This window comes from Dipodomys ordii, unplaced genomic scaffold (assembly GCF_000151885.1).
Source record: "Dipodomys ordii isolate 6190 unplaced genomic scaffold, Dord_2.0 Scaffold9, whole genome shotgun sequence".
Taxonomy (NCBI): domain Eukaryota; kingdom Metazoa; phylum Chordata; class Mammalia; order Rodentia; family Heteromyidae; genus Dipodomys; species Dipodomys ordii.
Genome location: NW_012267225.1, coordinates 23,061,402 through 23,083,605, shown reverse-complemented (window position 1 = coordinate 23,083,605; position 22,204 = coordinate 23,061,402). Strand labels below are relative to the sequence as shown.

The 22,204-nt window shown below is 39.4% G+C and overlaps 1 protein-coding gene and 1 long non-coding RNA gene across 2 annotated transcripts in view; one reads left to right on the top strand and one right to left on the bottom strand.

Annotated features, from left to right (window-relative positions):
- The window catches only part of Ubxn2b (UBX domain protein 2B), a 29,136-nt gene extending 18,813 nt beyond the window's left edge, over positions 1–10,323 (bottom strand). Inside the window, exons 1-2 of the mRNA XM_013009212.1 lie at positions 10,225–10,323; positions 4,185–4,288 (exon numbers count right to left, since the gene is read on the bottom strand). Coding sequence (XP_012864666.1) covers positions 4,185–4,288; positions 10,225–10,308 — 188 coding nt within the window. The 5' untranslated portion in view covers positions 10,309–10,323. The remainder of the gene's footprint in view (positions 1–4,184; positions 4,289–10,224) is intronic.
- Positions 10,324–10,513: 190 nt separating this feature from the next.
- On the top strand, positions 10,514–11,447 carry LOC105980466. Its single transcript, XR_001174745.1, has 2 exons — positions 10,514–10,672; positions 11,092–11,447. It is a non-coding gene; the product is annotated as an uncharacterized LOC105980466 (long non-coding RNA).
- Positions 11,448–22,204: the final 10,757 nt, after the last annotated feature.

Genomic DNA, 22,204 nt, shown 5'->3' with positions numbered 1-22,204 from the left:
CCCTCTTCACTACTGCAGTTTTGGTGTAAACCTTTATATCTGGTAGTGTAAGTCCTGCACTTTTTTGTAATCCTTTGTGAATGTTCTGACTATTATTTGGGTGTGAATGAGAAGCAGCAGTATTTTCTGACTAGTAAACGACCACTCTATGCTTGCATAAACATATTTGCAAATCAAACATTGATTGCAAAGATTTCTTTCCAATTTGTATACTTTTGTTTTACTTCTCCTTTTCGTCATGTGTTAATTATAGTTAACACTGTATAGATTGAATGAAAACAGGGATGGGGGGGAGGGGAGAAGCTGGGAAGGGAGGTGAAGGGTAAACAAAGGAGGAGGCTGCAATGCTTGGTAAGAAATGTATGCATTATCTTGCCCATGTAATTGTAACCCCTCTGTACAGTATGTTCACAAATAAAATAAAATTAAAAAAAAAAGAAAATAGGGATAGGCGTTATCATTCCATTGACAACACCTGAACTTAAAATTGTACTACCTCATTCTTTTGATTACTTCAACTGTTTTCTTCTTTCTTAGCCTCCTATCCTTTGTCTTACCATTGCCAGTCCTCCTTTTAAGGACACAACAGCTAACATTTATTTACCAGGGTAAATGTGGTCATTTAATCCTCAGAACATTGATATCACCTCCAATTTATAGGAAAGAAAAATCCATTGACAGGCTAAAATTTTGTGACTGGGAAAGCCTACTTGGGGGGGGGCGAAGGAGGGGGAGGGAGGGAGAGAGGAAGAGAGAAGGAGGGGGAGAGAGAATAAGGTCAAAATTTTATCACTATAGTTTTTTTTGGCTAGTCCTGGGGTTGCACTCAGGGCCTAGGCATGGTCCCTGAGCCACTTTGTGCTCAAAGCTAGTGTTCTACCACTTGAACTACAGTGACACGTCTGGCCTTTTTGAGTAGTTTATTGGAGAAAGGAGTCTTACAAGGATTTTTCTGCATGGGCTGGCTTCAAACTGTGATCCTCCAATATTAGCCTCCTGAGTAGCTAGGATTATAGGCAAGAACCACAGGCACCCAGCTTCACTATAGTTTATCACTAAATTTACATTTTAAAAATATTGGCTCTACTGCATCCTCTATACAAATGTAACCCATTTGCTTGACTTTGAAGATTGTCTATGACATGGCTATATCCAGGACTGGCTATATAATTTGGACTAGTTGAAAACTGACAATGTAAGTCCCTTTTCTCAAGATGTATTAAGGATCCAAAACATTTCATAGAACACAGGTTACATACCCATGAAGTCCATGCTGGTTGCACCTCCACCTAGTCAACCTTTTTTTAATCTAAGTTTTTCTGCTACTAACCTGCTACGGTTCTGCTGGTTTAATCTGGATATATTGCTTATCAACTAAATGCTTCTTTATGCCTAGAATTATATTTCTCATCTTCTATGCTCACCTAGATTCTAATAATCTTTTAAGTCTCAACATTGTGCTAGGCATCTACATACTCTATTATCTCAGTTAATCCTCAAAACAAAATTATTATATAATGACTTGTAGAAGACATGTGCATAAGGTGTATTGGAGTGTTCTTTTTTTGGTAGATTATGTATCTCCTCTAATTTAAAATGAAGATCACATTATATTTAGAATTTAGACAAAAAATATATTGGCTTGAAATGGCAAGGAGTACAAACCATAGTGGCACACAACTATAATCCCAGCACTTGGGAGGTGTGGCAAATAATGAATCTGAAGCCAGTCTAGGCTACACAGTGGAATCTTTTTCAAATAAAAAAAAAACACCCAAAGCTCATATAACCATGTTGATTTTAATGGTGCCTGAGGAGGTGGAAATAAAATTAAGCACTGTTTTTATGTACCACACAAATCAGTAGATAGAATGACACTGAGCAAATGCAGATACTGAATGGGAAAGCAAGGGAACTATGTGTGTGCCTATGATTAAATGTTAGATAATAATCACACCGAGAAGCTAACAATACTTTCCTAGGCATCATGTCCTGTGTAATTAAAAAGAGTTTAATTCTACATAAATATCCCTTAAGGAAGCTCATCTTTTTGGGTATATAAATAATACTCAAGATCAAACCAGGGTACAAAGTCTTTAAAAACTGCATTATTGCTGGGGATATAGCTCAACATAGTAGATATAGTAGAATATGTGCTTAGCATGTATGAGGCCCTAGGTTCAATTCTCAGCACCAACTAAAAAAAAATGATTATGAAATTAAAGCTATTAATAACATTATTTCAGATAGCATAAGTAAAACCATTCACTACAATATTCTAAGAATTATATACATAGAAAGCAAATTATTAATATACTTAAAAATTCATATACTTTGAGTTGCTATACCAAGAGCTAAAGTCATTCATTATATTGTCAAACTGAGGACAATACCAAATGAGTACAACTACAGTACACAAATACATACTGTACTTTAAAAATAGGAAAACCTATAAATTAAGAAGTTAAAAATACTATATGTACATACATATAAACATACATATACATATATATATATATATAAATTATACGCAAGGACATGATATTCAAATCGTGCCAAGATACCAACCTGCTGATTACAAAGGAAAAACTGTACCTTACAATGGAGTGATGTGTTGGTCAGCACCTTAACCAAGTGAGCATATCATCAATAGTGGTAAAACTTGGAATTATAGGGTTCCTGATGTGATATAATAAAAAGCAGAGAGTATCACTCATCTAGTATGCTTGACAAAAATGTTTTTAACAAGAATCTAATGAGGAGGAAACAATGATCTAAAATGTGGGGCATTTTATAAGACATGTGATTTAGACCCTTTTTAAAGTGTAATAAGACTCTATATTACGTAGGTGAGCTAACAACAAGCAACAAAAAAGGTAAAGAGAATGCTCTGGATTCAAAAATTCAAAACAGACATAATCAGATGGAAGGCAGATATGGTACTTGGTTGGATCCTAAAATTCCAAGAAAAGGCTGTAAGAGCTACCTAATTACAGATTATACAATAAATGATATCACAGAATCACTGATAATTTTGTGTTATCAGAGATATTAAGCCATGTACGTTTATTCTTAGGGGATACACAGTGAACATTTACAGATTAGTGTCATGATGATTACAATTTGCTGAGTAAAGAAACATCATGCATGTTTGCAAGGTTAAGGCATAGTAACAACTAGTAACTAAGGTGAATTGTACTCCGTCCGTATTTATTCATTATACTAACCTTTTGACTATGCATGGGTTTCAAAATTTGAAAAATTAGTAGCGAAAACATAAACATTATTTTGCTTTTATGTTCATGTGCGGAGAGATACTTTATATACTTGACTCTCATCTCCTTCAAGTTTCATGGTTGACATTTTTATACTTCAGGAATTTTAACAGCAAGCACTATCCAGGAGGTTGCTTATTATATAAGGCATAATACAACAGAATCAGACAGACTTCAGAAGTTCTATTAAGATATTCCTTTTTGGTAATAATGGGTTAAACCCAGGACCTCTCGTGCCTCCAGGCCTAGCAGTTAAAGATTCTTAAATGGAGGACAAAAACCCACAAAGGCTGCATGGATGGCTTTAAGAAACATCGGAACCCTTAAAAACGTGTCAAAACAGCACATGCCTGCTGCTTTGGAAGGAAGGGGCTTAAAATTTTCATCAGATCCTCAATGTGTCTTATTACTCAAAAAATACTTAAGAACCACTGAGCCAAACAATACCACTACAGATATGATTTCTGTTTTTTCTTTTTGGCCAGTTCTGGGGCTTGGACTCGGGGCCTGGACACTATCTCTAAACTTCTTTTGCTCAAGGCTAACGCTTTACTACTTGAGCCACAGTGCCACTTATGGCTTTTTCTGTAATTGGAGAAAGAAGTCTCACAGACTTTCCTGCCCCACCTGGCTTCAAATCATGATCCTCAGATCTCAGCCTCCTGAGTAGCTAGGATTACAGGTATGAGCCACCAGCACCTAGCTTGATGATATGATTTCTTATGCTACCTAATAGACCAGAAATTTCAAGTAATTTTCTTAGTTTCTTTTAGCCTTTGAACTATAAAAACTTTAAGAATACTATGTATTTTAAGAAATTATTATTATTATTAAAATCTCCAAACTCTTTTAAGTTAATTTGGACTTGTGAGTTTTAAATAGTCATAATATTTTTAAAACAAGACTTACCGTTGAGGTGGTGTCCTTGGGCTCTTAAAGACTGTAGCTTTAGGTCTATCAGACTTGGAAGATTTGCTTTTCACTTCATCTTCATATAATTCTGCCAAGGCCAACTATATAATAACATGCTTGTTATAAAACATATTAACACTAGAAATAGATTCTACTATACAACCTACAAATAGAATTTAAATTGAAATTGAGTTGTAAGGATTGTTCATGGAAAAAATGAAAGTTGTTGCTTCAAAAGATGATTCCTTTTCAAAATAAACTCATTGCATATTACACTGAATAGAACTAACTAGATTATTAGAGCAAAATTTAAATATAGTTGTTTAATTATTTTCAGTTAACTACTCTAATTATTTTCAGTTAACTACTCAATAGTTTAAAACCCTATCAGCAAATCATTTTCAAGTTTGGTCTTATATAACTCTTCCAATTTATAAAAAATTTCACTTAGATATTTCAAAATGTAATGACAATTTCAAAGAAATTGCTTAAAAGTCTATTAGAGGGGCTGGGAATATGGCCTAGTGGTAGAGTGTTTGCCTAGCATGCATGAAGCCCTGGGATTGATTCCTCAGTACTACATAAACAGAAAAAGCCAGAAGTGGCACTGTGGCTCAAGTGGTAGCCTTGAACAAAAGAAGCTCAGGGACAGTGCCTCGGCCCTGAGTTCAAACCCCAGGACTGGAAAAAAAAATGTCTATCGGAGAAAAGATGAGATGGTGGATTAGAAGTGTCCTGAGTTTGACACTGAACAGGAAGAGTGAAGTAACAAAGGAGAGACTGTATTCTGAAGAGCAAAAGAGACAGAACATAAAGAATCATGATGGCAGGATAGGTGGAAAGCAGAGAGAAACAAAAGATGCAAGAGAAAAGTACAGAGAAGTAGTAAAAGCCCCAAACCCTGTCCCTGGCTCACCAGGATCAGGAACTGGGGTCAGGGAGCTGAACGTGAAATCATATATTTAAGCCAGACAGTGGGCAATTCCAGCTGGAGGGTAATCCCACACTGTCTGCAAACCTGCTGGGGTTTGATAAGATAGGGACTGCTTTAGTGTGAAAAAGCTAGCTTTGCTCAAATACATCTATCATTCTCCTGTCCTCATCTTAACAACTATCTAACAACAGCTTTGCTATGTAGCTTGATCTCAGTAACAAGACTGAGCTACTTCTGATGGGCTTAAAAACAAGAAAACCAATGCAACAGTAATACTTATAAAACACTATGTTGGAAATAAACTTTACAATTTGGGAAATGAACTTTACAATTTGGGAAGGGAGTGGTGGGGGGGAGGGAAAGTGAGAAAAAACAGGGAGGGGGTAACAATGTTCGACAAGAAATGTAGTATTACTTAGTTATATAACTGTAACCCCTTTGTACATACAATAAAATTAAATCTAAAAAAAGAACTTTAGGATAAAAACAAAAATAAAAACAAGGAACAATCATGGTTTAGGGAATCTAAAGACAGCTGACACAGTATTGAGGGAGGGAGAAATGGTCTTAAGAGATGATCATGGAGAGAGGAACAGTGTGATGTGGACCTGCTGAGACATTTAAGCCACAAGGAAATTGTGCAGCAAAGGGTATGGTGCTCAAAAGGCCACCCTCAAAAGGCATAGAGCAAGTCCAATTGCTGGAGTTACAGCAAAAACACAACAAACCTGTGGATGGTGTACTATTGGACCTCCAGATCCTGCCTCCTGGATTTGTATGTTGGCTACCGGGGGAGCTGAGACTCATGACTCTAGAATCTTTGAATCATATGATATTACTTCCCTTACACAAGGAGGGAAAACTATTGGGCAGTGTATGAAAACACAGAGGCCTATACTTCCATGAATCTTAGCAAGTGTTAGCTGCCAGGTAAGTCTGAGAGCCCTGAGCTTTGGCTTTCTGAATCATGTCATCACCACAGACTCCTCCCACAAAAGGAGATAATTGTATGGTACTCAAAAACATTGAAGCCCTCCTTCAGGAACTGCATCCCAGTATATGCTTTCAAGTGTAACTGAGACCCTGACCCCAAACCCTCTGAATCATCTGATGTCCATAGCCACCTTCATACCAAAAGGAAGGAAATTGCTGGGAAGGGCCTGGAAGCACAAAGAGTGCCTAGATTCCTGTCAGTGAGAATGCAGTGCTCTGCTTGTCTCCCTACTCCTCCCTAATCCATTCAGAGTCACACCAGGGTTTGGACACTTGCTTGGACAATCCCCTGAACAATCCAATTCTTCCAAAAAGAAATTTGTAAGAAAGAAAAATGAAATTAAAGAGGACAGTAATAAATACCTGGGCAAACTCTAAGATAAATCAAAGAGCTTAATAAAATATATAAAGACAAGGGGAACACATTCACTAAAGATATGGAAATTCTGAAAAAAAAATACAAAACCTGAAATTATGGAAAAGCTCAATAAGTAAGAACAAAAAACAAAACTCAGCTGAAAGCATTCCCAGTAGACTGGATAAAACTGAAGACTTATTACCAGGGTTTGGAAATGTATTATACCCAGGAGTACTAGCTCATACTTAGGAGGCTAAGATCATGGTTCAAAGCTAGCCCAAGCAGGAAGGTCTATGAGATCTTGTTTTCTAGATAACCAGAAAAATGCTGAAAGTGGAATTGTGGCTCAAGTGGTAGAGCACTAGGTTTCAGTAATGTATTGCAACACTAAAATTTTTTAAAGTACAAATGAAACATACGAGACCTCTGGAATACTATCGAAAATCAAACTTACAAATCATGAATACAGAAAGAAAAGTAAACTAAAACATAGAAAATATATTCAAGAAAATCTTGATTAAAAAATAGGATTCCAATTAAGTCCAGAAAAGGACAGCTCAAGTATATATTACAGTTAAAACCTCAGGTTGTACAAAACTACATAGAAGAAGGAAACACCACCAAAAGCTGTAAAAGAAAATCGTACCATGTCAACTATAAAAGCAAATCTAGTAGAAAAAACAGATTCCTCAAAAGAAACTTTAAAAACAAAGAGAGAATGATTTATTTCAGACCCTGAACCAGCAAAGTTACTTTTATAATTACTCCAATATCCAAACTAGATAAGGACACAACAGAAAAAAAAATTATAGAGTGATTTTCTTTTTTTTTTTGGGGGGGGGGAGGCAGTCCTGGGGCTTGAACTCTGGGACTGGGCATTGTCCCTGAGCCAATTTGTGCTTAAGGCTAGTGCTCTACCACCTAAGCCACAGCACTACTTCTAGCCTTTTCTGATTAAATCATAAGAGTCTCATGGACTTTCCTGCTTTGGCTGGCTTTGAACAGAAATCCTTAGATCTCCGCCTTCTGAGTGGTTATGATTATAGGCATGAGCCACCAGTGCCCAGTGCGGTTTTCTTTCTAACTATTGACACAAATGTTCTCAATTAAAAACTTGTAAACCAAATCCAAAAGATCATACATTATTCCCAAGGATGCAAGGATGGGTCAACATACACAATCAATGAGTACAACACAAAAACTGACTAAAGGACAAAAATTATCATCTCAATACAAAGAAAATGTCTGATAAAGTCCAACATCTCTTCAAGATAAAAGTCCTGAAGAGGGGCTGAGAAGGTGGCTCAGTGGTAGAGCGCTTGCCTTGCATGAATGAGGCCCTGGGTTCGATTCCTCAGCACCACATAAGCAGGAAAAAAAGAAGCCGTAAGTGGTGCTATGGCTCAAGTCCCAGGCACAGAGTTCAGGCCCCACGACCGGACCACCTCCCCCCCCCCAAAAAAGGAAGAAGTATCTACTGAAAACTGTATTAACTAGGTAATTTTTTACAATAAAATAGTTCAGAAGTAATTGATACCTAAGAAACCAGTTGGGAATAACATTATCCAAGTCTTTAAAACCTTTGATATATACTTTATTTCTTAAAATTTCATCACTTTGGTTGCTTCTTGCAAGTCCTTCACATTCCAATTAAATCTTAGAGGGCAGATGATCAATTCTTTTTTTTTTTTTGGGTCTGGTCGTGGGGCCTGAACTCTGGGCCTGAATGCTGTCCCTCAGCTCTTCAGCTCAAGGCTAGAGCTCTACCACTTGAGCCACAGCACCACTTCCAGCTTTTTTCTTTTTGCTTATGTGGGTGCTGAGGAATTGAACCCAGGGCCTCAGGCATGCAAGGCAAGCACTCTACCACTGAGCCACCTTCCCAGCCCCGACGATCAATTCTTAAATACTATTATTGGTGTATCAAATTATTATTAATAAATTTGTTATGTGCCTGCCATAGAATAGAAAGATAAAAAATGTTATGCATGTATGTCTGTAAGAATATCTTGAACCATTAATTATATATTGATTCACTAGATTAGTGTGTAAACAAACAAGTCATGATTAAACAAGCCTCACTTTTCAGATAAAAATTAGGAAACGGATTTGGAGAGTGGATGGTTACATAGTCTTAACAATACTGGCATTAAAGAGTACTAACTAATGATAAGTAACAGCACACTTGTCAGGCAAGGACTGAGCCAGGATAATAAAGGAGTTGTATATAGGCCATTAAGAGACAGTATTAATTCTCATCACCTGTAATTTACAAGTGAAGACATTGCTGACCATAAAGGCCAAGAGTCTTCTCCTAAATTTTCAGAACCAAATAATCCTTTTTTAGAAAAACAAAAACAAACAAACAAAAAAACTACAGCACCTCATGCTGCCTCTTAGGTCCACATTAGAAAACATAGAAGTGGATAACTTCCTTTTCTTCAGTTCTCCTTACTACTTCTACCTCTGAAACAGACCTGGGCACTGGAAGTCATCTCTACATTCCTCAAATTCTTCATCTTATGAACTACTTGTTGGGGCATTGAATGATAATTCATCTTTAAAATGTTAAGTTCAGTATTCACCTCCCATTCCTTCAAAAAAAAAGTATGAAGGGTTCCAAAAGGTTGAACAATCTTGAAAAGGCAAATTCCTTAGACCGATTAAATATAATAACATTTAATTGTAAACCAAAGCCAAATAAAAAGAATTTGCAAATGGTGCAGTCCCCAGAACCAATGTGATCTGACTAAAAGGAAGGCACAGACAACTTAACTGGCTACAGCATGGCTGGATGAACAGGTTAGTTGACTGTAGCTTAACTAGTTGCCTAGAGGGTTATCAGCAACCAAGCAAAGCTCCACTTTGGTTAATCCAATTAAACTCTATTGATTCAGTTTGCTGGGCCCAGCCCATCACTGTCCCCTAAAAATTTCATTTCATACCCTTCAACAGGTACCCAGCTATGGATCTGATGACCTGTTTAATATCTTCATTCACAGATCTTAGCAGTAAGTTACGAGGTAAGGAGTTAACATATTGGTTCAAAAATGCAGAACCAATATATAGTTATTAAACTATTCTGTCCAAGTTTGCGGAGGAGTCTCGTTTATTTTCTATTTTGGCTCCTTACTCGTGTAAACCTCCAGTAAGGAGGTAGGGAAAAAAAGAGCAGAATGGTGTTAGCATCTGCCCAGAGTGTTAGGTGCACTGGTATCTAGTTAACTGAGGTGGTTTTCAACATTACCAACTTTTATTTCTCTGTTCCGTGCACGGTCTCACCCACCCCTTCTTGCAACCATAAAGGCTCACTCCTTTAACAAAGAAAAGCTACGGGGTAAAAGGAACCATGTTTTAGGCCGAAGTCATCCACTCCGCGCCGGGATCCCGGAGGAGGAGCCGGAGCACGGCGTCGCTTCGTTAGTGATCGCGGATGGGACCCCGCGGGCCAGCGACCGCAACTCCGCGGAGTCCTCAACAAGCCGGCGGACGTCCGACCCCGCGGGATGCCATCCCGGCCACTGTTCCTCCTCGCTTTGGGAATGGGGCACCTGCGCGCCGGCGTCCGCACACCTCTCCGCGGCCCGCCGGGGTGGCGCGCCTCCCGGCTGGGCGGCGGGCGACCCCCGCGCCGCAGCGGCGTCGGCCCCGGCCGTGGTCGGGGCACGGCTCGGCCGCACGCAGCCACCCGCCCTCGCGGGACTCCCACCGCCACTCCGCCGCCAGCCCCCGACGTCAGCAGCCCGCCTCACCTGTAAATCCCGTGCGCTCGGGGGCCGTGGCCTGGAAGACCGCCCCTCCTGCTCCTCCGGCCCCGCGCCGCCACCCTCCGCCATCTTCCACCCGCTCGCGGCGCCCCTGCGGACGCGTTACGGCGACTTCCGGATCTGGTTGCTTAGCAACTGCGGGAGGAGGCGGAGCCGTGCCGGGAAGCCCCCGAGAGGGGGCGGAGCCGCGACCGAGGCGTGCGCGCTCCTGTGTTGCGCCGCCGCTGTCTGGGCCGTACGGTTTTAAGAATGTCACTTAAAGATCCCCATGCTGATCACTGCCACACGCTTGAAGGTGCCGCGGGCCGTCCTGGAGGGCAGCGTCGAGTCACAGATTCACTTCACCCGACGGTGGAATGAGAACATGCCTTGGTTGTGTTACCCCATGAACGTAGCAACCCTATCTTGGTCAAGTTCACTCATAGACTTACAGGTACTGTGACCCCAAGGTGCGCATGGGTAGTTAGAGCAGACAGCTTAAAACTGTTTGCAATCAGAGCTGCACTCTTTTACACCTGCTTCATTCAACTACAGTGGATCTAACTTCTTATTCCCAGGCACTCTTAGGCCCCAGAAATGCAGAAGCAAAAACAGTCAGGGTCATCATCCAATTCTCCATCTAGTGGGGAAGAGAAAGATGTCAGCAGGAAATACACAGATTTATAGTAGAGCTTTGCTGGAAGTGTTACGTGAAGAATGTGGGTGTGAAGGGGGCTGTGGGTGCCTGCTGTGCGCTTTCTGTTGTGTGCTGTAGCTTCGAGCCTGACACCCTGAAACATACTCCTTAGGTTTATTGATTGGTGTGAGCTCACAGTGATTCTGGGTTAGTTTTGTTTTTTGTTTTTTAAATAGTCTGCAGGGAATTGCGCCCTACACAGCTTGCAGATGGCAGGATAAGCTGATAAACCAACACCTTGCCTGACTAAGTCATCAGGGCAGGGACTACAGAAGAATGAGGAACTAAAGACTGGACAGTAAAACTTTGGCCTCACAACTTTACAGGAAACAGAAAGGAGATCCACCAAGCAGAAAGGCATCCAACAGTCAACTATTTAACCTACGGCCAAGCTCCATAACCAGGAAGATGAATGAAGATTCCCCAGGATAGTGGAGATAAGTTGAACTGCCATCTTTCCTATGAGACCATGGCATGTACTGCCTTTCTCTGCCATATTTCTTTTCTAATAAAGTTTTCTAACATTTTTACTAATGTCTGCGTCCTGCCTAAATTCTTCTCTTGTGAACCCAAGGATTGAGGTTGTGTAGCCATCTTAAACTTACTGGTAACATTCAGTAGTCTAGCTTCTTTCCCCTCTTGGTTTACTTAGTAGGTAAACCCAACCATAGACATTTATGATTTTATAAGGACAACCCCATATACAGGTAAAATTGTATTAAATAATTGCAGCTGAGCCTGGGAATGTGGCTTAGTGGTAGAGTGTTTGCCCATGTAAAGGCCTCGCTTGACCAAAGTAGCATCATCTTGACCTAGAGCTCACTTTACTTCCTCCTTCCTTCTGTGAGGTTGCTGGTTATTGTGTAAGGAAAAAAATATTCTGTTAAACCGCAGTCTGATTGAGGTAAGGTCCATGTCCTGTTTATCTCAGAAATACCCATATTCTGTCTGTGTCTGTGGATCCTGTTTTTGTACAAGTGCACCTGGATCCTGTTTTTCTGTATTGTAAATCTTAAAAAAAACTGCTGCATTTATTTTTGTTTTGTTTTTGTTTTTTTGTCAGTCATGGGGCCTGAACTCTGGGCCTGGGCACTGTCCCTCAGCTCTTCAGCTCAAGGTGAGTGCCCTACCACTTGAGCCACAGCACCACTTCCAGCTTTTTCTGAGTATGTGGTGCTGGGGGGGAATCAAACCCAGGAGGGCCTCATGCATGCAAGGCAAGCACTCTACCACTGAGCCATCTTCCCAGCCATGCTGCATTAATTTCTAGAAACTTGTTTGCCTTGCAAGACAACACTTGATTGTGGGTTTTTTTTTTTTTTTTGGCCTTAAAAACCCTGCCTTCTGGCAGGAGGGATCGCAGTCACAGCCCCTGAGTCTATGCTGCATCCCTGGACCATCAGTTGAGCTCCTCTATAATAAAGCTTATTTTTAATCTTTGAGCTTTAAGTGGTAGACTCTTTAGACCCTGCAATACCTAGCATGCATGAAGCCCTGGGGTTGATTCCTCAGTACTACATAAACAGAACTGGCACTGTGGCTCAAGTGGTAGCCTTGAGCAAAAGAAACTCAGGGACAGTGCCCAGGCCCTGAGTTCAAGCCCCAGGAATGGCAAAAAAGAAAAAAGAAAATGCAGCTGGACATGGTAGCCTATCCAGATTAAATGCTTGTAATATCAGCACTCTGAAGGCTTAGTGGAAGTAAGAAGAATTTGAGGCCAAAGGTCTAGGTGGGTGTAAGTAAATATGTTAGGAAAACTGTCTCAAAAAAACCCCAAAATGTAACAATAAAAAACCCCAAAATGTAACAATAATAACCTCAAAGGCTGAGGATGAGCACTTGCATAGCACACACAAGGCTCTGGATTCAATCTCTAGCACTGTACAAAATAAAGTTTTCATGATTTCCACCTGCTTAAACTTTTATTTTTTTAAAGTTTTTTCTTTTATTGTAAAGGTGAAGTTCAGAGGAGTTACAGTACATTTCTATTTGAACAGTGTCACTTCTTCCCTCATTTTCTCCCAGTTTTTTTCCTCCCAACCCCCTCCCCTCCAAGTTATATAGTTCATTTCTAAATAGTGCTTAATGAGTATCGCTGTTGCATTTGCTCACCTTTTGCCCCACCATTTCTTTGCATTCCCTTTACCCTCTCCTAATTAGATAAACTTGCACATGACATAAAAGGTAGAGAAATCAAAAACAGAGATAAAAGAGGAAAAACAGAAGGAAACCCCTCCACAAAACTATAAAAAAAAGCCTCTTGTTTCCATTTCTTGGAGTTCAGTTCAATAAACATCATTTTATATGATCATATGCACCCAGCTATTGAACCCTTGTGATCCTCTCCTAAGAATATCCTCCTTTGGTCACACTGTCTGACTGTTTGGAGTTCTGTTTAATTTTTCATGTCAAGTGTCATTTTTTTGTCTTTTATTTTCCATTGGGTTTACTTGTAGATTTATAGGTACATTCTAATTAAACAAATGAGGGAAAGCATGCAACCTATTAAACTTTTAGTTTAGTTTGTTTTATATAGCTAGCTCCAGACTCTGAGAGAATAAAGGAGGAATTTTTCTCCTCTACAGTGTATTTCATGTATAATCTCATCTATTCCTATGCTAGGTAAGTATTGTTATTGCCCTTTTATACCCAAAGAAACAAAATGGAAACTGAATCCAGCCTGCAGTAAATGGCAGTATAGATCTGAAACCTTACGTTTGTTATATTGAAATTATTGTAGTGTGTGTGTTGGTACTGGGATTGGGCACTGTCCTTGAGATTTTGTACTCAAGGCTAGTGGTGACTTGAGCTTTACTTCTGGCTGGTGGATAATTGGAGATAAAGCATCTGAGCTGGCTTTGCACCATGATCCTGAGATCTCAGACTACTGAGTAGCTAAGATTACAGACATGAACCACCAGCACCCAGCAGTTCTTGTTTTGAATATAAACTTATGGTATAGAGTAGAAGTTTAGGAGAAGAGACTGAAGATGGATATTGGATGGTGGGGTGGAGACAGATTTGGACTAGAGATGTAGGCTTGAGACAGGTTCTGAAGAAAGAAAATATACATTTAGTGCTTCGAAAAGTGAATAGGTAAATGAAGACAGTAGGAAACCAAAATTTTACTATTACCAAAGCCCTTTTCCATTTACAAAAAGTCAAGAAATAAAAAGAAGTCAGAACCAATGCTCATATCTAGTAAAAATCCTAGTTACTAAGGAGGCAGAGATTGGGTGGATCACAGTTCCTCGACTGATAGCTGGGTATGTTGGCATGCACATATCAACTCAGACTGGTAGAAAGTATAAAGAGTAGGATCACAGTCCAGTCTAGCCTGAACAAAAATTGACACCCTACCTCACAAATAATCAAAGCCCCTTCATGGTGTTCAGGTGGTAAAATAAGAGCAAAGCTCTGAATTCAAACCTCAGTAGCACAATTGGTGGGATTGGGAGAGTGAGAATAAGAGTAGGAGCAACAGAGAGAGAGTGAATTCACATTGTATGGACATCACAGGGTCAAGAACAGAGGTAATTGCAATGAACAGTGGCTTTGTTCCATCCTTTAAAAGATGATTTTTTTTATTTTTGCCTGTTGTAGGGCTTGAACTCAGGGCCTAAGCACTGTCCGTGAGCTCTTTTGCTGAAGGCTAGCACTCTACCACTTTGAGCCACAGCTCCACTTGCAGTTTTTGAGTGTTTAACTTGATATAAGAGTCTCACAGAGACATTTCTGCCAGGGGCTGGCTTTGAACTTTGATCCTCAGATCTCAGCCTCCTAAGTAACTAGGATTACAGGCATGAGCCACCAGCACCTGGTTGAGAGGTTTTTAATTATTCATAAAACATATACTTTTTACAGGTAGCAATTTTCTTAGATCTTATATGTAATTTCATAGCATACATAGCAACTCTACTACAATTCTTACTTGGGTTAGGTATAGTCATTGATTTAATAGAAGTTATTAAAGACCAAAGAAATAAAATAATATTTCACGTCATTCAGCTATTAAAACCTAGTTACTAAGTTCAAAATTCAGATATACTACACTCATAAGTACATTTTTTTGAGGGTGGGAGCTGTCATGGGATTGGAACTCAGGGCCTGGTTGCTGTCATGGAGCTGTTTTGCTCAAGGCTAGTGCTCCACCACTTTGAGCCACAGCTCCACTTCTAGGTTTCTTTCTTTCTCTTTCCCTCTCCCTCCCCTCCCCTCTATTAATTTTGGTAGTTAATTAGAGATAAGAGTCTCATGGGCTTTCCTGCCTGGACTGGCTTTGAACCTCAGTCCTCAAATCTCAGCCTCCCGAATAGCTAGGATTACAGATGTGAGCCATTGGCACCTAGTCTCTTTTCTTTTCTTTTTAACCATTTATATCCTCTAGGAACAATCCTGAAGCTTCTGACACTACTGGCTCTCCCTTACCTGAGATTTACTTAGGATCTCACTCCCAACATACTCTTTTTACCTGTTAACAATTTCTTTTTTTATATGTTTTTAATTGTAAAAATACTGTATAGTTACATAAGTAAGGTAATGAATACATTTCCTTTGAGCATTGTTACCTACTCCTTTGTTTTTCCCCTACCATCCTTTCCTTCCCCACCTCCCCAACTCCTCTCCCACCCCAGCTTGTAAAGTTTGTTTTCAACATAGTGTCTTGTACATCTCCTTGTTACAAGGGCTCAACTGTATCCTTATTTCAGCATTTTTGTAAAGGCATTTGTCATACTAGTTTCCCACTAGCTCTTTGTACTTCTGTTCTGCCTCCAGCATTACTTTTTCCAAAAGCACAAAGTTCATCATGCAGTTTCTCTTTACTAAACCCCACCATCTAGGGGAGGAGTAGGGGTGTGTGAGATAACCTTTTATGGAATATAAAGCATTTCCTCATGTATTGATTTTATTGGTCCAATGTCACCTGCCCCATGTACTTAAGCTATTGCCAAGTCAGTCTTTGATATGTAAATATGACACATCATTTTGTATCTCACTACCATACCCTTTGAATGGAATTTCCTTGCTATCTTTATATGTAATACACACATTCATCTTTCAGCCTTAATAATTACAATCTGAGCTTTTGGAAAATCTTTTCCATCTTCTTGAGGCAATTTCCCTGTGTAACTATACAATTTTGCACAAAAGTTTATTTAGTTAGGTATAAAATTGTGTGTATGTGTTTGTGTGTGTGTTTGTATGTGTGAGTGTGCATGCATATGTGTATATGCTGGTCCTGAGGCTTGAACTCAGGGCCTGGATGTTGTCCCTGAGCTTTTGTGTGCATGGCTAGCACTCTACCACTTGAGTCACAGTTATACTTCCAGATTTTTGGTGGTTATTTGAAGATAACAATCTAATGGACTTACCTGCCCATCTGACTTTGAACTGCAATCTTCCAATCTAAGTTTCTAAGTAGCTAGGATTGTAGGCATGACGTACTGGTACCCGGCTGCAAGTTAATTTTGCATTAGACATTTTTCTGTATTATTATATGGTGTCTCTAGATTTTAATGTGGCAAAAAGCTAGCTAAGGTTCCTTTTGCTCTGTCAGGATTGGAATCATGGAAACACAAAATGTCAGCTCTCTTAATGTTGACTGCTTTGAGTTCCAGAGACTCACCAATGGGTCTTCCAAAACCAAAGGCTTTTGACAGTAACTGTAACAGATTACAACCTTTCACAGTTGTACAAGGCTGTACAAGGCAGAGGCCTATTGCTCAGGCCTCAGAGCACCAACATCCAAGACCCAGCCTTATAGATCTGGAGCTTTTTCCTTTAGTGTCTTAGCTCTTTATCCTTAAGTTCCAGCAGGAACTCACGGTCCCTGTAGTCTTAGCTCCTGCCTTTGGCTTTTTATCATATCACTTCTTCTGTAGTTACTAGTACAATTTCCTAGCAATTTATTCACTGATTATGGTACCTAAGCAGAAATAGGTCCATCTCGTTAGGTAAAATGACTCCTCTCTAAGCCTCCTTGGCAAAAAGACTTTATGGGGGATTTATATTTGAACGAAATATTTTTTTAACAAAAATTCATTACAAATGAAAGCTTACACTTTAATACCAAAAATATTTTTTAAATCAAAAACTACCTAAAGAGGGCTCAAGGAAGGTGGCTCAATGGTAGAGTGCTTGCCTTGAATGCATGAGGCCCTGGGTTCAATTCCTCAGCACCACATAAGCAGAAAATAAAAAGCTGGAAGTAGTGCTATGTGTGGCTCAAGTGGTAGAGTGCTAGCCTTGAGCTGAAGAGCTGAGGGACAGTGCCTAGGCCCAGAGTTCAGGCCCTACAACTGGCAAAAAACAAAACAAAACAACAACAAAATAAAAACAAAAAAACTACCTAAAGAAATGTTTTGTAGGCTATGGGGGATTCAAAGATGATTAATTGAGCCTTTGTTTTGATTCTTTGAATCTCATTGTATGCACATGATGTGGTCAAACTCTGAAGTTAAATGTGTTACTATAGCAAAGAACTATGGGAACAAAAATGGAGAAATGAATTCTGTTTGAGGAGAAATGGGAGAAAGTAGAAGGTGGTACTTAAATTCTTGGGTATATCTTGGGTATAGCAGATAAGAGTGATGCCAGTCACTTCCAGGCAGGGGAGACAATGACAAAGCTTCAATGGAGAGACTGTGTTCAGAATGTTTGAGGAATAGTGAAAATACCTGGCTTGACTGGAGGAATAAAAAGGATCAGGAAAGATCATAAAAGCAACATGAAAGAATGCAGCTTTATTTCTAGAAACGTGAAAAAAATAAAGTGTTGTTTTGGAGAGGATTTTTTGAGACTGTATCTTGCATTCAGAATTGATCATTATTAGATGAATCAAGGTGTGTAAGACTAGAAGTCAGAGGGCAGCAAGTGTAACATTTGAGATAGTTTTGGATAAGGATGTAGGCTATCCACAAGACCAGTAATGATGGACACGGAGGAGAAACTAGATTCAGGGTTTCTGCTCAAATGGGTTATTATTTATGGAAGTATTTTCTGGCTCTATAAAAAGTTTCTTTAAACTTTGAGTCTTGATATCTTGTTTTTACTACAATTCTTATCTACTTCTGACTCATTGAGCTTTGGTTGACTTAATAATGAAGCCTAAATATTCCTTCATAATTAATTCTCTTTATATCTCATGTCATAAATAGCCTACAAGTGCTATTACTCCTTTCTATTTATAACTGAAACGTTATTATTACTTTTTTTTCTAGGCTGGGAATAGACATGATTAAGACAGTTCTAGTTTCCTTCCTATAGGGAGGAGCCAGAGAACCTAGGATGGTTTTCATTATTTGTAAATGAATGAATATCATTTGTAAACACATCCTCCAACCAACATTTCCTAAAGGTGATTTGCTTTTTCATGGCTGCAATTCAGATGAACCAAAGTGGTTTGTGGACTTATAGTAGATGCTTTTAAGCCATTATGTAATTTTTTAGAACTTTATGCTCTCATTGTTAAGGATTACAAATAATGTCAAGAAAACAACATTACTAGAGAAGAGGGAAATTACCTCTACAGTTAAAAACATTGAGCTTCTGGATATCAGAAAGTGTTACTTTTAATTTAAGGAGCTTAGAAACATTCTGGAATTCCAGTTAAATTTAGAAGTGTTTGGTAGTCATCAAAAAATTAAATCATCATTTCTCAAACAGTCTGAATGGACTAGAGAGTGGTTATTTCATGTTTAGAGTTTATTGGTTTGGGAGAAACCATGAAGTAATATGTTAAATCATCTATATCCACAAATCACTGGTTCCAAAGGTTCTTTACATGCTCAAAGACAGTGATCAAGTTAATTGAGAAAAACTTGGTTTTGTAGATTTTGCAATATTGCTAATATGACCAAAAATGTGAGGTGAGTACTTTGAGAAACATTAAAAAAGTGAATTGTTTTTGTGTCACATATAACTAAGAATACTTATTAAATGCCATGCTCTTTTTTTTCCAAAGTCTTTTTAAAGAGTACTTTATCTCATATGAGGGTGGCCTCATCCATTTACTACTTACCATTTATTTTATTTTATTTATTTTTGTCATTTGTGGGCCTGAACTCTGGGCCTGTGCACTGTCCCTCAGCTCTTCAGCACAAGGCTAGAGCTCTACCAATTGAACCACAGCACCACTTCTGGCTTTTTTTGCTCATGCCTGATTTTAATGGGCTGGATTTTTATTCCCCCCCTCCTCTTCCTCCTCCTCCTTCACCTCTTCTTCCTCCTCCTCCTGCTCCTTCTTCTTTTGTCGGTTGTTGGGTTTGAACTCAAGACCTGGATACTGTCTCTGAGCCTCTTTGTGCTCAAGACTAACACTCTACCCCTTGAGTTATAGTGCCACTTCCAGTTTTTGAGTGGTTAATTGGAGATAAGAGTCTGGGGACTTTTCTGCCCAGGCTGGCTTCAAACTGTGATCCTCAGATCTCAGGCTTCTGAGTAGCTAAGATTACAGGTTTGAGCAACCAGTGCCCAGTTTGGATTCTTTTTTAAGTTTGTGAAGATTTATTTGTTAGTGTGTCATCTAACTTTAAGTTTTTCTTTATTGCAACGCTTCCTGCTTCTTACCCTGGTTGTATGTACTTACAATTCATTAGGTCTCATATCTAAGCCTTCTTGATAATACCTCCATCTTCAACTGAGAGAGAAGAAGTCATCTCATGGCCTATTATATGTATATCGAGTACTTCATTTCATTGCCTTGTCTACTCTTTAGTATCATGAGTAAAACCAAAGATTTAAGCAAGGACTCTCAAATCCTAGTCTGCAACTTAATAGTTGTTTAATCTTAAGCAAAGCTTTAGTCTCTTCATCCAAAATAGAGAAAACAATAATCATTTTAAAGAATTGTCATTGCCAGGTGTTGGTGACTCATGCTTATAATCTCAGGAGGTTGAGCTCTGAGGATTGCTGTTTAAAGCTGGGCAGGAAAATCCATGAGACTCATCTCTAATCAATTACCACAAATCTGTAAAGAGAGGTATGGTAGAGGTTCAAGTGGTAGAGTGCTAACCTTGAGTGCACAAGCTAAGGGACTGAATCCAGGCCAGAGGTTCAAGCCCCATTAGATGAATGAAGAACAAATTAAATAGGCAAAAGATCTGAAAGACATTTTATAGCAGAGCATGGATGAATGATCAATAAACATATGAAAAGTTCTTAATGTCATTAATCATCAGGATAATGCAAGATTAATCAATAGTAAGATACTGATATCCATCTACTATAAGGATCGAATTTGAAGTCTGACATTACTGTGTTGATGAGAGAGCTGGGAGAGTGGGAACACTTAGTTACACAGCTGAGGAGAAATGGGAATGAAGCATCTGTGAAAAAATAAAGTCAGTGAGGCATCTGTGGATAATAAAGTCAGTGGTGGCCCATTTTCAAGCCAAGGTACTGACCCTGAATGAAAAGTTGCTTACACAATGACTTACCAGATTACCAATTTATGTGACTAGCATAGAGTATCTGCCCTTAGAAGTTCTCCAAACACAGTAGAGTATCAGAAGGTGGAGGGATCCAGTAAGAGAGGGAAGAGTAGAGGCCAGTGAAATGAGTAGGTGCCGGAAGAGCTTTCCTGCCACAAGAGAATAAAGAGTGATGGTGGAGACAACCAACCGCAGGTGGTACATATGTTAAAATTAGTCAGTAAGGGGGCTGAAAGAGGTAGAGTGCTTGCTTCACATGCATGAGGCCCTGGATTCAATTCCTCAGCACCATATAAGCAGAAAAAGCTGGAAGTGGCACTGTGGCTCAAGTGGTGGTAGAGCGCTAGACTTGAGCTGAAGAGCTCAGGGACAGTGCCCAGGCCCAGAGTTCAAGCCCCACGACAGACAAAAAAATTTATTCAATAAAACTGATTGGAGGGAGCTCTTCTCTGAGTGTTTTTTTTTTCCACCAGACACTTGCTTGTGAAAGACTGCTATTAACCATTAAAGTCCCTTTATCGTTGTACTTGGTGTCTCCAAATCTATTCTTTGAGTTTGGGTGTGTGAGTGTGTGTCTCACAGTATCCTTGTCTCACTCCTTGATGGAAGAGAAAGCTTTTGATGGTTTCTCCTTGAATGTGGTATTTGGTACATGATTTTGTTTTTGCAATGTTGGGACAGAACCCAGGACCTACTGTGTGCTAAGCAAGTGTTTTACTACTGAGTTAACTTCTTATATTATCTTCATACTTGCCCTTTACAGATTACAGAAAACATTTTTATTCCTGTTGCTAAGAACTTGCATTAAGACTCAAAGCTGATTTTTGTCAAATGATTACTTCTGGTTATCAGAGTATTACATGATTTTACTCACCCCTCTCCAGTATTGATAGTGAATCAGTGTCTCAAAATGAGTGGAGTTAGGGAGACAGGATGGGACAAAGATTTGAAGAAAAAGTCCCCTGTTTTCTTTTACTTTCTTTGAGTATACATTTGGGTTTTTTTGTTTTTAAGTAAATACTGAGTTTTCAGCCATTCTTCTTTTCTCCTATATGCTTTAAGTCTATTTTCCTCTAAGAACGGAACAACTTAAAAACAAATGTTTTTAAAAACAAGTAAGCATTTATATAATATTTAAATATAATAGAAAATCTCATTAAATATAGCCAACTTACATCCTAAAAAGTATGTAAGGAATGAGTTCACATATGAGTTAAAGAGTGAAGACAGAGGAACAGCTATAGTATGAAGAGCAGAAAGTACAAATGCAGTAGAGACTGGAGCTCACAGCCCAAAGGAACTCGCAGTTCCACCCCAGTTCCTGCACAGGGTGTTTGCAAAATCTAGAAATGCACATTTAACTTTCCAAAGGAGAGTTTAAAGCCACTAATATCAAGATCTTAGGAATCAAGAGATTCCTAAGTACAAATCTAGAAATATCTCTAGGTAGCATGAATAGCTCTTTATATATTCGTTTTTTTTTTTTTTTTTGGTCAATCATGGGGCTTGAACTCTGGACCTGGGTGTTGTCCCTGAGGTCTTCAGCTCAGTGGCTCTATCACTTGAGCCACAGCACCACTCCTAGTTTTCTGGTGGTTAGTTGGAGGTAAGAGTCTCATGGGCCAGGCATCTGTGGCTCACACCTGTAATCCCAGCTACTCACGGGGCTGAGATCTGAGGATCAAGGTTCAAAGCCAGCCCGGGCAGGAAAAGTCCATGAGACTCTTATCTCCAATAACTCACCAGAAAACTGGAAGTGGTGTTGTGGCTCAAGTGGTAGAGTGCTCCCTTGAGCTGAAGAGTGCAGGGGCAGTGCCCAGGCCCAGAGTTCAAAGCCCCACGACCGGCAAAAAAAAAG